The 14,874-nt window shown below is 43.8% G+C and overlaps 1 protein-coding gene across 1 annotated transcript in view; it reads right to left on the bottom strand.

The window, feature by feature from the left end:
• Window positions 1-200: 200 nt before the first annotated feature.
• TGFBRAP1 (transforming growth factor beta receptor associated protein 1) overlaps window positions 201-14,874 on the bottom strand; it is a 200,145-nt gene continuing 185,471 nt past the window's right edge. The window contains exon 11 of the mRNA XM_078657996.1: window positions 201-2,476. Coding sequence (XP_078514122.1) covers window positions 2,303-2,476 — 174 coding nt within the window. The 3' untranslated portion in view covers window positions 201-2,302. The remainder of the gene's footprint in view (window positions 2,477-14,874) is intronic.

Below are 14,874 nucleotides of genomic sequence, written 5' to 3'. Positions count from 1 at the left end.
AACTCGTTTGCGACCACAACACAATCAAGCCAATTAAACTCTAAAAAGTATATAATTAAGCTGACAAAATGCAGGTATTACCCAGAAAGTATTCAGAATCTTCAGCTGCATCAGGCTAATTTTGAAAACCTGCACCAGGGAAGGCATATCATATTACAAGTTAACAGCATACATATATAAGACAGAACATACACATTAAGAGGGGTTATAAGTGCAATATATTGTATGACCTCAACAGAGTTAACATAAAAGTAAGGTCCTCGACAATCTACAATCAGTGGCATCCATTGGCAACTTTCGACTAACTCCCAGACCACCAAAAAGCAGAGTATAACACAATTGCCGCATTTTGGAGAATTGATAAGATGAATGTCTAAAAACCGTATGAAGCTACCTTTAATACTCCATGTAACAATGTCCCTTTTTAAAAAACTTTTTCTTTCACTTTGCCTTCAGAAGGGTTGACAGCACCACATTCAAAGGTGAATGTTCATGCATTCAAGGTTTGGGATTGTTGAACAGTGAACATACCGTGGAGTGTAAAGACCAGTTTTATGTGAAATCTCTCAATAAATAATAACATGTAGTATAACAATCTTTTGCAGGATGCGTATTTACTGAGAAAGATACGCAAGACATAAACTGCACTGCCATTGAATAGCACACAAAAGGATGGTGAAAATTCCACTTTTAGAACTGAGATTTCCTCCTGCTGTTCTATAAATTTACCTCCCTTCGAAGTAACACATAGCAACTCTCAATTAACGGTCAAAATATTTGGTAACTGCAGGAGCATTTATGCCAGATTATGTAGACCAGACCGAATTAAGGAAGCCCAACTTGTTTGCTTTTCCATGCACTTAAATAGGCAAGTAGACATCGACCCTTAAATACTCCGGTTAGCATTTACCCTGCAAGCCATGCACAGGTAGAGGACTCAGTTTTCTTGTTGACAAAACAAACACATATTACAGGCAACAAAAAAATAATTTTCTTACAGTTGATTAGGAAGGGTGGTTACCTTTTTTAAGGTGATTTACTGTTGAAACAAGCCAGGTTCGCAATGCAGGGAAATACAAGTCAAGCAAAACCATGGCACTACGATGTCTAATAGCAAATTGCACGCTGTCAAAAAAAATAGGCAATTTACCTTTTCTATCCCAGCTTTGTTTTAAAGTACTGTAATTGGGTAATGCATGACACTCTGAGATGAATGTGCATCTGTATCTTTGAAACAACAGTGCCAGAAGATTCCTAGGGGATCCTTGCTATGTCCCCCCCACTCAATTTAATGTAGAAAAGAAATGCTATTCTCCGAGTAAAGGCAACGACTGGGTTAATTAAAGAAACACTGAGTGCTGCGAACACGGCATCAAAGGAGCAAGAGTTTCTACTGCACAGGCAACAACCCAGCTTTTACGGCAGTTTACTAGCAAAGAGTTCAGTAAGAGCTTAACCCCTTCAGCGCTGATGACAAAGCCAGCTCGTCATGGGCGTTACCTGCGCTACGCGCATGACGAGCTGGCTTTGTCACGTTACACGCGATTTTCAAATTTCAGCGCACAGCGGGAAAACCCGCTAGCGCGGTAGAGGTTAAACTGCTCTCACAGAGACATTTGTTAGCAAACTGTGAAGGAGCACATATATATAAATACATTTTTCTAAATGGGGAAATAGGCCGGAGTCTAAAATCTGACAGACACTCCATAATCAAGAATGAGAAAATAACCAAACTAGTCCATGATTAGGTTTTCCTTGGATATAAGACAAAACTGAAGGTGGAAGTAGAATTGGTGCAGCCGTACGTCTCCTGACAAATTGCACCATCCTAAGCTCATCACAACTACGGTGATGCAATACATGTAAACTAGGTCATAGGGGAAAGGTATTGTTTTTATGCTCACTGTGGATGGGCAGAAGGAGGGAGGGTTCAGTTTCACATTATACACAAAATATGATCAGTGCAATGCCAACATTTTGTTTAAAAAAGGCAACACGTTCAAGCTGTCCATCCAACCGCATCACCCGCATCGGGAATGTAGAGTGCTCAAGCGTTTCCCAAGGAATAAAGTCAAAGCGTTCCCTTTTGAATGCACGCAGACGTGTCTTTCAAAATAAAGTTTTTCCAAGTTTTTGTTTCCCTGGTATTTAACAAATGCATCAGCAATCAAGTGCCTAGCTTAAAAAAAACACATTATCACCAATCTTAGTTTCTTCACATTCGACGTGGTAGCGGGTGCTTTGTTCCTGCTTGTTGGATTTCAAGGAATTTTACCGTTACTGCCTTGCAGAACATTCTCTTTCAAGTCCGGCTACCATGAGCCATGTTGGGATTCATGCGTCTGCTAGCAGCACAATGAGTGTGAACAATGATGCCATTCGGGTGTCGGACAAACGTTGGCTCACTGAAGGGACTTTGGCAAATCTGACATAACTGCTTGTCAGAAATAACAATAGGACGACCTCTCATCTTCACCTGCAAAAAAAAAAAAATCAAACAAACATAAAAAACAAACACAAACGTTAGTTACAGATTCCAAAAGCCCTGTTAAAGAGTGCATCCAAATTACTCAAAGGGTAACTGAGATATGAACTCTACACTTGAAAACAAATACTTTACTACAGTTACTTGTCTTCAAAAACACATCTTCCTCCAAACAATCCAAATATTTCTTATACACTTCACATAACGGAAGAAAGCCATCCCGATTAGAATGCTACGTTTTAGATGACCAACATAGTCTGCAGGTTTCATACATCATCGTCTAATTAATCTTTTTTAGTTTGATCATCCATTATTAGGTGCAGCGGTTGTGCTAAACATGACCCTACACTATGATGATGCAGGGTAAGTTATGGTTATACAATGGTTAAGGTATGAAACTAATTTAACATGAATCGCCCAGTCAGGTAGCAAATGCTCAGCAATGCATGACCTGGAGCTGCGTTGTGATTGTGAGGGTACCAGAAACTGTGTCTAATATGTATTGATGTAGGTGGAAGTAGCGTTATAATTGGATACAGATATGCTGAGGAAGTGATATTACCCAAGTGTATGGCCTGGCTTGAAATTATATATACGGCGGTGCAGTGGACTGTATCTACTGTGTACTGTTGAGCCATATTGGGTTTCTGGCGTTCTCATTGACTGATCAGGTGAACTGGTGTCATTGTATGTAATCAGTTTTTGCCTACTAGTGGTTTGACTGTCCTGTGGAGATAAACACAGAGAGGAAGACAACAGTGAAGAAAACATTATAATTATATACATTTAGCTCTCATAGCAGGTATTTAGTGACAAAGGAACCATTAAAAGATCTTAATGTATGTTACCTTCCTTTTAAATGAGGAAAGGGTAGATTATGGAGGTCGATGGGTGTTCTTTCATCTGCTCAAAACACAATGAACTCTCCTTATGTGAGTCAAGATAGTTTAAGGATAGGCCCTCCAGTCAAGGGTTGCAATGAGTGAGTGGTGGGCCCGGGAGTCTCCCTCCCCATTAGATTGGGTCGTCTTTGGGGACTCTCGTGGATGAAGGCAAAAAGTGGGTAGGGGAATTATTTAAGTCTCTAAGAAAGAGGGCGGGATTTTTGGTAAAATGAGCGTTGCCAACATACGATGGAAGAGAAACAGGATGGAATGACAATGGCAACCAGCAGTAATACAATCCAGAGCATCATATCTAAGGTGACTGACACTGCTAGTTTGGAGGTTTCCAGTGGAATATTCAGTTTTGATGCACCTCTTGCTAGGACATCCAGGATTGTACTGATGCCATTCACCGGGGAAGCATGAGCTGGAGATGCTGGTGGATATGTAGGTGTGTATGAAGAGTGGATAATATCAGTGTTTGTGAATGGAGACGTGATCTCGATGGAGTTCTATGAACTCATTCTTCAGGTGAACATCTAGGTGGCATTGGACACAGTGGGAAAATAGAGTATGGCTTTGACACCATTTTTAATGCAGACAAATTTAAAGGCTGAAGCCTTTCTTGAAGAGAACCATAAAACAGAATAACTGGTGCTATAGGAATAAAAGATAAAGGATGACAGCTCGGCACTATCGGTGGTCTCACAATTTTGGCCACCTTATAAATGGTAATCTCCTTCTTGATGAGGTTGGAGATAGACAAATGCATGCTATTGGTGCCCCAATAGATGAGTGAGTTGAAGAAAGTGAAAAGCGCACTATTGATGAGGAACATGATGGTGTGTGGATTATAGAATGATGGGAACCCACTGTGACATATGATGACTCTTGACATGTCCCAGACATTGAAAGTAATTACACTGGCAACAGTCTGATGAAGTCGCAAGTATTGTCGACGATGAGCATTTTTCGACGGTCTTTGTATGTCCAATGATAAGGATCACCAATGATACTTCACCATCGATCTGGTTTTCAACTCCAAACCTTTTGAGGTCAAAGGAGTCTCATGCTGTGAAGAGACTTGTCTGTGTCTTGATGCCTATGACAGCATGTTGTTATGTTGAATCTGATGCCGTCAGCAGTATTGTGATGGATGATGTCGACTGTGTTCACGTAGCTTTTTTCTTTGAGGATCTCCTTCTGGAAGGATCATTGTGGGAGCATAATTGTTTAGGCAGAAACTTACAAAACAAATTCCACTCTTGATAGACAAATCCAGGGGGCTGTCATTCATACTATAGACAAATGATTTCCTCACACTGTGTTATGATGCATGAACAACAGATCTATAAACAGTGCTCTGTTTGCAAGCAGACAGCGGAAGATCATTCAAATGATAATCGATGAGATGTCACAATGCAGATCAAAGATTTTCTGCATTTCTGGGTGTTTGTTATGATAGGAGTTGGTACCTATATCCACAGGATGCAAGTCCCTGCCATTTGTTAGGCCCAGCACCTAGCGCATCGGACTCCAAAACCTGATGGCCAAAGCATTTGGCCATGTCAAATTTACTTAGAAGTAGAGTACAGCTTTCACTGACACCCAGCGCCCAGTCCTCAAGCTTCCTGAGCCCACTGGGCACAAGGTATGGCCTTTAGTCGGAACATGTGCTTAGACTTTCTACCACCATTGATCACAGAGTACAGCCCCAAATTATTACCAATTGCATGGTGTGGGCTTCAGGCAACTTTCTTGGCCTTCTGGTTTTTCAATCTTAAATGCAAACCAAATTAAAACTTGTGGGACCCCTCTCCCCCCTATATGTTTCTACCTGTGAACCAATCTACATGGAACTTTCCGTTAACAAACTCAAGAGATCGTATTTAGCTTTATGATAGTTTTGTACAGACTTATCACACAAGACTAGAGTTTTAAGCCACCCAACATTACTTTTTCTACAGATGTACACAAACAAATTAATAGAAAATGACACAATTTGTACTGGCAACACTGCATGTTCCTGTGAGCACTGCAAACTGATACAAGTGCAGAGCACACAACAGAGCTAGGATTAACGTTAGAATTGTATGTATGGTTTCCAGTCAAAACTGAATAGAACCAATAAAGCCCCACCAAAGTGAATATTGTTTTTCAATGGAAACGGCAAAATACTGCAGTTGTTGTGCTTCAGCATTCTCTGGCATCAATGTATTTTAAGTGCAGTCCTTATTCTTAAGCACTTGCCCATGATGAATGTTCACTGTAACCCCAACTTAGGGGCATGGCAAACCACCCAGTGTATCTTTATGACCAAGACCTTAATTCCCTTGCCCCCAGATCTTTACTTGCATACTTGTCTCTGCCAGTTTGAGGGGGTCAGCCAGCCTTTCTCTGCATGCTGCTGTGTGTCTGGCAGCAGACTTGCACCTGGGATCTGAGTCGGCTCTCAGTCAAGGGTAAGCATCACTGCCATAATGTCATTCTCATTCACTACGAGTAAACTGGAGCTTTTCTCTATGAAAGGTCAGTGATCGAGTTTGTGGCAACAAAGATTTTTTTGGCAAATACCTCACAATATCAATGTACTCTGATAATGTGCGACACCCAACACTCTGTTCTTAGATTTACATCCCAAAGCTCTGAAAATGCACATCAATATGTTTAGAATGGGTCCACATGTAGCTGTAGGAGAGGACCCTTTTTTGCATGGTTTTCCCCCCACTTTTTGACTGATGTTGATGCTCTTTGACTAAGTGTGACCTGTGTTCCTGCCAACCAGGTGCCCATGGCCTATGTTTTTTTTCCTAAAACGGCTCTGTTGCAGACCCAAATAGCAAATCTCTGGCCACATGTAAAAGGCACTGTGACCAGGGAAGGCATCAGAGGACTGCAGCACATATTGTGGCACAGGTAGAGGCTCCGAGGTTCTAAATCGCTCTCACAATCTCTCTCTCAATCTCACTCTCACAATCTCTTAATATCTCTCTCTTACAATCTCTCTCACACTCTCTCTCTCTACCTCACAATCTCACTTTTTCTCTCTCTCTCACTTTCTCTCTCACAATCTCTCTCTCTCTGTGCCATGCCTACAACCCATTGCCTATGGCATAGGTAAGCCAACCCTCTAGCTGGGTGCACTATACCACTGACGAGGGTACAGGTGCATGAGCCCTGTCCTGTACCCCTACAGTGTCTAAGTCCATTCTTAGACATTGTAAGTGCAGTAAAGCCATAAAGAGTACATGGTCTGGAAGTTTGTCATTACGATGTCCTCAGCACCATAATGGCTTTACTGACATCTGGGAACTTTGATATCAAACTTCCCAGAACATTCAACCCACACTGATGCAAGTGTGGGATGTAATGCCAAATGAACTCAGAGGGCCTCTTAGAGATGCCCACTGAAATAAATCTAGTGTCCTGCCTGACTGGCTACTACTGGCTGCCACCCCAGACATGTTTCTGGAACCCTTGGTCGAGACCCTCCTGCTCTCGGGGTCCTGAAACAAAGCACAACCTGGGCAGATGTGGCAAGCCTTCTCCCGCAGGATAGGCAGGGTCCACGAAGGGGAAGATTTAAAGGCTTGCCGCCTTTGTGAGCTGACCCACCCATTTGCTGCTCCCAGCAACTGGCCCCCACCGGTTCTGACCCCCACTTTGGGCAGAAGAATCAACGGGAAAACCAAGATAGGATAAGGGTTGTGCCCACCTTTGGCAACCCTACCCCTCAGGTGGGGGAGGCAAGGCACAACTCTCAGTCCCCGCCATCTTGAAGATGAGGAGACCCAGCCAACCAAAGTGAGGCTTATGCTCCCTCCCACTGGAGGGTGGCATAAGAGGGGAGGTGAACCCACCCCAGGGAAGGGACCCATTGGTCCCACCCTGTATCTACCTGAAACGCCACTATATTTAGGAGCAACCCCAAACCTTGCCTCCTCAGACAAGCAAGAAGAAGAAGGTGCTGAAGGAAGAAGGAGGACAACAACTGCATTGGCCCCAGCCCTACCAGCCTGGCCCCACCATGGCCTGCCCCAGCAGAATCCCGGCTTGTCCTGCAGCCAGCAGCCCCCAGGACCCAGAGGACTTGCTGTGTCTTCCCTAAAAAGACGTTGTCTCCCATGAGCACCGGACTTGCTCAAGAAACAGACTCCGGCTCCAGCCAAATCCGCGAGTCTGCACCACTCTGCACCCGACGCTCACTGCCCATGTTAGAGTTGCCCAACACCACAAGGAGGTCTCCCCGACGATCCTGACCAGGGATCTTGTGATCCCTGACCTACCTCAAGTCTCCTGACGATGCCTGCAGTCCCTATCTGGAGGATCCGCCTGACCGCAACCGGAGCCGGTAAGAAAAACCAGATGGCAAAAGACACCCCTGCACCCGAAGACCCACGTCCTTCGGTGGCCCAACCAACAGTGTCCTGGCATCCCTTAACATCCCAACGTACCTCTCCCCCCCAGGGTCGCCTCCAGAAGATCTTCATGCCTGAGCCTGTAGTGTTTGTTCTGACTGGAGCTTCCCCATTGAAACGAACAGTGCTCCCGACATCGATCCAGCACCCTACATCTGGCCACCCCTGTGCCACTGTGGGTGCACCTTGTGCGCCATCTTGGATCTCCCTTTGCCCTAAGCTCACCTCTAGGAGCTTTGCTCCCTCAACCTTCTGGCCTGCTCGTAAGTAGCCACCATCCAATGGCCCCCCTATCCCCATAGGCGAATACTGGGCCTTAGCACTCTGCACCCAACCGCCCTAGTGCTGCTGAGGGTGCTTTTGGAGTGCATCCTTGACCCTGGGGGAACCCTTGTTCTAACCCCAGAAACCCCCCCAAGACTGTTTACTTACCTGCAAAATGTTAACCCTATTTTCCCCATAGGACTGTATTGACTGTTTTCCTATTAAAAACCTCTAAGCGTTGAGGGTGTTTTTTATGGAAACCTAAGAAACTGCTCCACTTGCCTTTTATCCAGGAAAGGTCCCAGTGTGATATCTAGGCATATCACACGGAGTAGAAAAAGTAATCCTGAAAGTAATACAAAAGTAACGGTATTTGCACATTACATTCCTGTAAGAAAAGGCATTATTCATCCAGCTTGCTTTTGAACAATCTGTCTTGAAAAACACAATCATATTTACCTGTACCAAGTCCTGCTTGGTTCTATAAATAAAACACTACAAAGAAACATTTTTGATACAAACAATTGGTCTGAGTTCAGTATGAGTGTGTGACATCATTTCTTGCCTGAGTGTGTACAATAAATGCTTAACACTACCCTCTGATAAAGCCTTACTGCTCACCCACACTACCACAAATAGAGATTAAGGTATTATCTACTTTAACCTCTGTAAGCCTTTGGGGATCCACTGGACTCTGTGCACACTATACCTTACTTTGGTATAGTATATACAGAGCCAGCTTCCTATAGCAGCTGTTACTAAATTTGCAGCCTGTAAGGAAGACATTAACTGCTCGGTATGCCCGAGATGTGCAAACTTGTACATTCACTGAGCTAGTGATGCAGAAAGCAAAAATGGGTGCATGGATACCTTCCGAGATTGTGCACTGGTGCAGAGCATGCTCATTATACAGCTCCTGTATCGTTAAGTTCAACTTTAATTTCTAAAATTAAACTTGAACCTATAAGTGCTGAAACAAGGTTTTGAACATATGGCAATATCATGTGTAAATCACTGTGATCCCATTCAGTGGCAACATGTAGAGACACGCCCCCGCCCCTCAAAGTGAAAAACACATGAGAACACTGCATGTGAGCCATTCACAAACATGCCTGCCAGAAGAAAAGCAGTCCTTGCAATAACTTAAAGAAATATTCAGAATGCAACAGTCAACAATGTAAAATGTGCCAGTTCATCTCCTATAACACACTAGTCTGACTTAATCGAAAGCTTCGCCAACAAATGGCAAATAGCAATGGGAAGCAGGAACAGGACCAAGCAAAACACTAATCCAATCCGTTCTTCATATCTTCAAACTAAGAATATGTGTGTGTCTTATTATTGTAAATAGGAGCGTATCCTATTTAGAAATTCCTTTGCAGCCAATAAATGCCATATGTTTGAAGAAAAAAAAGAAAAGGCTAGAGTTAAATGCCCACCATTAACCTTTCATCTGCTACAGTTAAACCGCAACAAGATGGAAACATATCTCCAACCATTTCAATGGACAAAAAAGGTGGAAGGGAACCCCTAATGAAAAAACTGTGCTACTTTGGATGATGCAAGGTTCCCTTCAAGTCCTGCTAAGCCAACATGTGTTTCGTGACCTATTAATTAAGTTGTCGCTTCTTCAGGGCAAGTATGAATTCTGCATACGCCCAAAAATAATTAACTGGATGCAGTTCGACGGATTATAAAAATCAGGAATCAAAACTTAAAGATAAAGACCTTTTACTGATTGCTCCTCACCCTGTCAACACAAGTTATCATGTTAACATCGAAATGCCAAATTAGGTGTAGACCCCCTAAAATGAATCACTTCCCATATGCCCTTTCAAAACCACTGACAAACACGAATGGATCTTCAAATTGTGATGCCCGACTTTGTCCTGCGTTTCCCAGTTTGTCTGGGAAGAAGGTATAGTATGGTCAATTGAAAGAGCCTGAAGCTCATTCGTGCCGTGCTGGAGTGAGGGCAAAGAGGATCACAGTCTTAATGGTAAGGAGCTGCCAAGGACAGCTGTGAAGTGACACGAACGGAGTGCACATCAGATATGTCAAGATCAGATTGAGATCCCATTGGGGCATGCCAAAGAGAGAGAGGAGGGGGCATATGTTGAAACCCTTTCAGAAATCTCATCACAACTGACAACTTGAACAGCGAGGGCTAATCCGGCTAAATGTAAGAAGGTCAAAAGGGATGAAAGATGACTTTTAACTGTGCCAAAAGTTTGGCCTTGCAAGGTAGGAGAAAGAACAAATAACAGAGAGCCAGATAAATTGGTCTGGAGGTGGGCATGCAGACAAAATATCGAGTTGCAGAAATCACGGAAATAAAATAGCGCAATACAAAAATATTGTGACGCAGAAATATCATGGTCAAGAATATAGATTTTTGGGTAAGTAATATAGTTTTCAAGAATGTCTGTTAATATCGTTTTCAATAATATAGTTGTCAAAAATATATTTTTTTAATTATCTAAATATTTTAGTTAATATATAAATGTTATGTTTTATTGAGTGTCGTTAATATTTTTGAAATAGTTTGTCATTTTAAGTGATTTATAATTTTTCATGTCATTATTGTTACTAGTAATTTATAATGTCGTATTGAATTGGTCAGTTTGTAGGGGTATAGTGTGGGAAAATTAAGTATAATGAACATTTAATTTTTAATGTATTAATTATTTAGTTGATTATTAATTATGTATATTGTCATAATTATATATTTTAGTTTTATCGTAGGTGCTGGTTGCTGGGTATGTAGAGATATAAGGTGGGAAGTTAAGTAATAATTAACAATTATTCATTTATTATTTAATGGATTATTAATTATGTAAATTGTGTATTCATTATATTTTGTAAGTTAAATATTAGATGTGCACTGCTGGGTTTGCAGGGTCATAGGATGTGAAGTTATTAAAGTAATAATTAATTAGTAATGTATTAATAATTATTGAATTGATTATTCATTATGGTAATTGTGTTATACTTATTTCAGTTATATTTTAAGCGTGGGCTGCTAGGTTTGTGGGGTACAGTGTGGGAAGGTAATACATTAATAAATATGTATTGGTAATTATTTATTTGTTTAATAATCATGTAAATATTTATATTTTTTTATTTTTAGATACAAATTTATTTGATAATTAACGAACAAGTTACTTACCTTCGGTAATGATGTCTCTGTAAGAGACATTAGTTATGGCTAGGGCTCCCAGTTTTATGGTATTTATATTTTTGTAATTTCTGTCTGTATTTATCCATAATTTGTTTTTGCTAATTTTACCATATTTACTTTAGGTTTATTGAACAAATTAAGCTGAAATGTGTATATTTCTGCATTTATGTAACCAGTTAATGTACACTCGTGCCTGAACACCTGACATGTTTTAAATATATATGCCCACTCAGAAGATAAAATACGTACTTATAAGAAACTGTGCACATTTTAGTATCAAGGTTAGGCAAATCTACTGCTGTTTAAGGCTCTTTACTAAAGTTACTTAATTTTTTTAATCCCTTGCCTGTCAATCCGCATAGTTTTTGGCCTGGCAGTCATGGTTCCTCTAATAAAAGAGAGGGACCCCGATCCCAAAAGGGTAGGGTACCAAAAAGACAAATGTCAGAAAGAAATTCCCTTCTGGGTAAAACTCTATACCATATAAACTTTCCAGACACAGTAACTCATTCAAGAAGGAGCAAAAAGGAAAAATGTATTAAAATTAAACAGTTTATTCAATTGAATTGTTAAAAAGCATATCCTTTCTTGTAATCAAAACACAATTAAAAACTACACAGTTTGTACAGAATAAAATCACATTACAAAACCAATTATACAGGTGGGAAACAGAAATTAAGGAATGAATAGATCCTATTGTCATGAGGTAAATACAGTAGTCACACATGTAATCACACTCTGACATCCAGATAGCTTTTATAGTCAGAGTTGTTATCCCATGGACTCAAAGTACTTAAACTCCAAAAAGTGCATCGACGCGTTTCGGTGGGCACAGTTTTTTGGGGCCAAACCCTTCTTCAGGATGTAATAATTGAATCCCACAGAAATAAAATCTTATTAAAGGATCACACAGGATCTCGCACTCTCCAGACTGTGAATTCAATGCCACTTTAATGGCTATCTAAATATTGAAAAAAGCGTCATTAAGATACAGTAATTCTCTAGGCTCTAGAATGAAGAGGAGAACCTCTGAAAGAGAGGCAGACAGGGGATCCATAGCCTTTGCTGTGAACCATGCCACAAATTTGTTCCACCTACAGGCGTATACCGATTTAGTGGAGGGACGCCTGCCTGCCAAGACGACATTGCAGACTTCGGGAGGAAGGTCGAAAGCAAGAAGGTGGTGGCTGGACAGGTTCGGGTGGAGGACCGTTCCCTCCTGCTGCGACAGACGATCCTCCCGAAGAGGCAGTCTGATCGGAGGATCGATGGTCATGTTCAAGAGCTTGGGGTACCAGACTCTTCGTGCCCAGTCCGTAACCACAAGAATTACTTGGGCCCGGTCGCACTTGATCTTCTTCAGCACTCTGGTTAGAAGTGGTACAGGCGGAAAGGCATACAGGAGGCCGCAGTTCCACTCGCGACGAAAGGCATCGCCAAGCAAATGCCGCTTTGGAAACTCCAACGCGCAGAACTGCTAATATTGCATGTTCTCGTCGGTGGCGAATAGATCTAACCAAGGCTCTGCCCACTGCTGAAAGAGACCATCATGCACCACCTCCGAGCCGAGTGAAGACGCCAATCGTGATCCATCATGCAACGGCAGAGGAGTTTGTCCGCCCTGGCATTCAGGGAACCTGGCAGGTGTTGAACCACCAGGGATATGCCCTGATGTTCCAGCCATGTCCAAAGGCGAAGAGCCTCTTGACATAGGGTACACGACCCCATCCCACTCGGTTTGTTGCAGTACCACATGGCGGTGATGTTGTTTGTGAACACCTGCACTACTCTTCCTTTGACAGAGGGAAGGAATGTGTTCATTGCAAGACGAATCGCCTGGATCTCCAGAAGGTTGATGTGGAGACTGGACTCCACCGGAGGCCACAGTCCTCTGAAATCCACCTCTCCCATGTGGCCACCCCATCCCAGGAGTGACGCATCAGTCACTATTGTGAACTCTGGTTGGGGAAGGGAGAGGGATATGCGGGCGACTCAGTTCTGGTTTGTGAGACACCACTGAAGGGTACTTGCAGTCTACTCCAAGATCAGGATGACATCGGAAAGGTTTCCCTGATGCTGCGCCCACTGAAAATACAGGTTCCAATGCAAAGCCTGCATATGCCATCTGGCATGATCCATCAACAGGATGCAGGAGGCCATGAGGCCCAGTAGCCTCAGGGTCATTCTCACCGAAATCCGGGAGAGAGGCTGAAGCATTGGTATCATAGACTGGATATTCCTGACTCGCTGCTCGGGAGGAAATGCCAGAAACTGTGCTGTATCCAAAACTCCTCCGCTAAAAAGGAGCTTCTGAGAGGGAATCAGGTTCAACTTCGGCATGTTGACAGTGAACCCCAGCGAATGCAGGAGGTCCGCCGTAGTCTGGAGGTGGGAGACGACAGCCTGGGGCGAGCCCGCCTTCAACAGCCAGTCGTCGAGAGCAGGGACAAATGATCCTTTGGCATGCGATGGAGCGTTGGTGGCATAGAGGGTGGGGTAGTCTGGAAGGGGAGGGAGTAGTCCCTTCGGACTATCTGCAAAACCCACCTGTCCGACGTGAATCTTTGCCAGTGGGGGAGGTGATGGCGAATCCTGCCGCCTCTGGTGGCCCAAGAAGGTCGGACTAGGAGGCTGCTGTAGGGGAGGTATGGGTGGACAGGCATGCCCACTGGTCCCCAGAACTGCGTCGCTGGGTCCCACATAGGCGGCCACGCAGAAGCTGGGTAGCGTGCGTGGCCCTGTGGCTAGATTGGGTGGAATGTAGCGGGTCACCCATTCTGTAGCCACGAAAGGAGCGAAAGGCAGACTGCGTGGGGCGAGAAGTTGCTGCAAGGCCTAAGCATCAGGCCATAGCCCTAGAGTCCTTGAAACGCTCAGCGCATCGTACACCCTGTTACCAAAGAGGTGATGACCATCAAGGGGCATGTCCAAAACTGTGGATTGGACCTCCCCAGAGATGCCAGACGTTCTCAGCCAGGCGCAGCGCCTCAAGGCTACCGACGTGGAAACTGTCCTAATCAGAGAGTTGGCAGAATCAATGCCTCACCGGATGGTGAACTAAGCTGCGTCCCGACCCTCAGCAACAGTGCGGGTGAGCACGGCCCGGGCCTCCTCCGGGCACTGTGGCATCACTTGCGCAACCGTATCCAACACCGTGTGTGTATAACGGCCCAAGAGACATGCAGTGTTCACCAACTGCAGGCCTAAGCTGGCGGAAGAATACATCTTCCTCTCAAGATGGCCCAGCGTCTTGGATTCCCTATCAGGGGGAGCAGTGGGAAATGCGCCTTTGAGAATGAGGCTTGGACCACCAAGCTCTCAGGGGTGGGGTGTTGGGATAGGAAAAGTGGGTCACCCGGGTCGGGTGGTGGCGTCTGGCAATCATCTTGTCCACAGGAGCCCCGGTGCTGTGCTTGGACCAAGTGCCCAGAAGGATGTAAGTGAGGGCCTCATTAAAAGGCAGCAGGGGCTCCGAAGAGGCTGCTGCCGGCTGAAGCACTTCAGTAAGGTTAGTCCTGACTGCCACCGTAGGCAGCTCAAGGCCCAAGGCCTCAGCCGCCCTAAGCAACACCACAGCATAGGAAGCTCACTCCTCCATAGCCATGGTAGGGGGAGAAAGCATACCAAGGTCTGGGGAGATAT

Source organism: Lissotriton helveticus, chromosome 8, assembly GCF_964261635.1.
Source record: "Lissotriton helveticus chromosome 8, aLisHel1.1, whole genome shotgun sequence".
Classification (NCBI taxonomy): Eukaryota; Metazoa; Chordata; class Amphibia; order Caudata; family Salamandridae; genus Lissotriton; species Lissotriton helveticus.
Note: the sequence above shows the minus strand (reverse complement) of the source record. Positions and strands in the feature narration are given on the sequence as shown.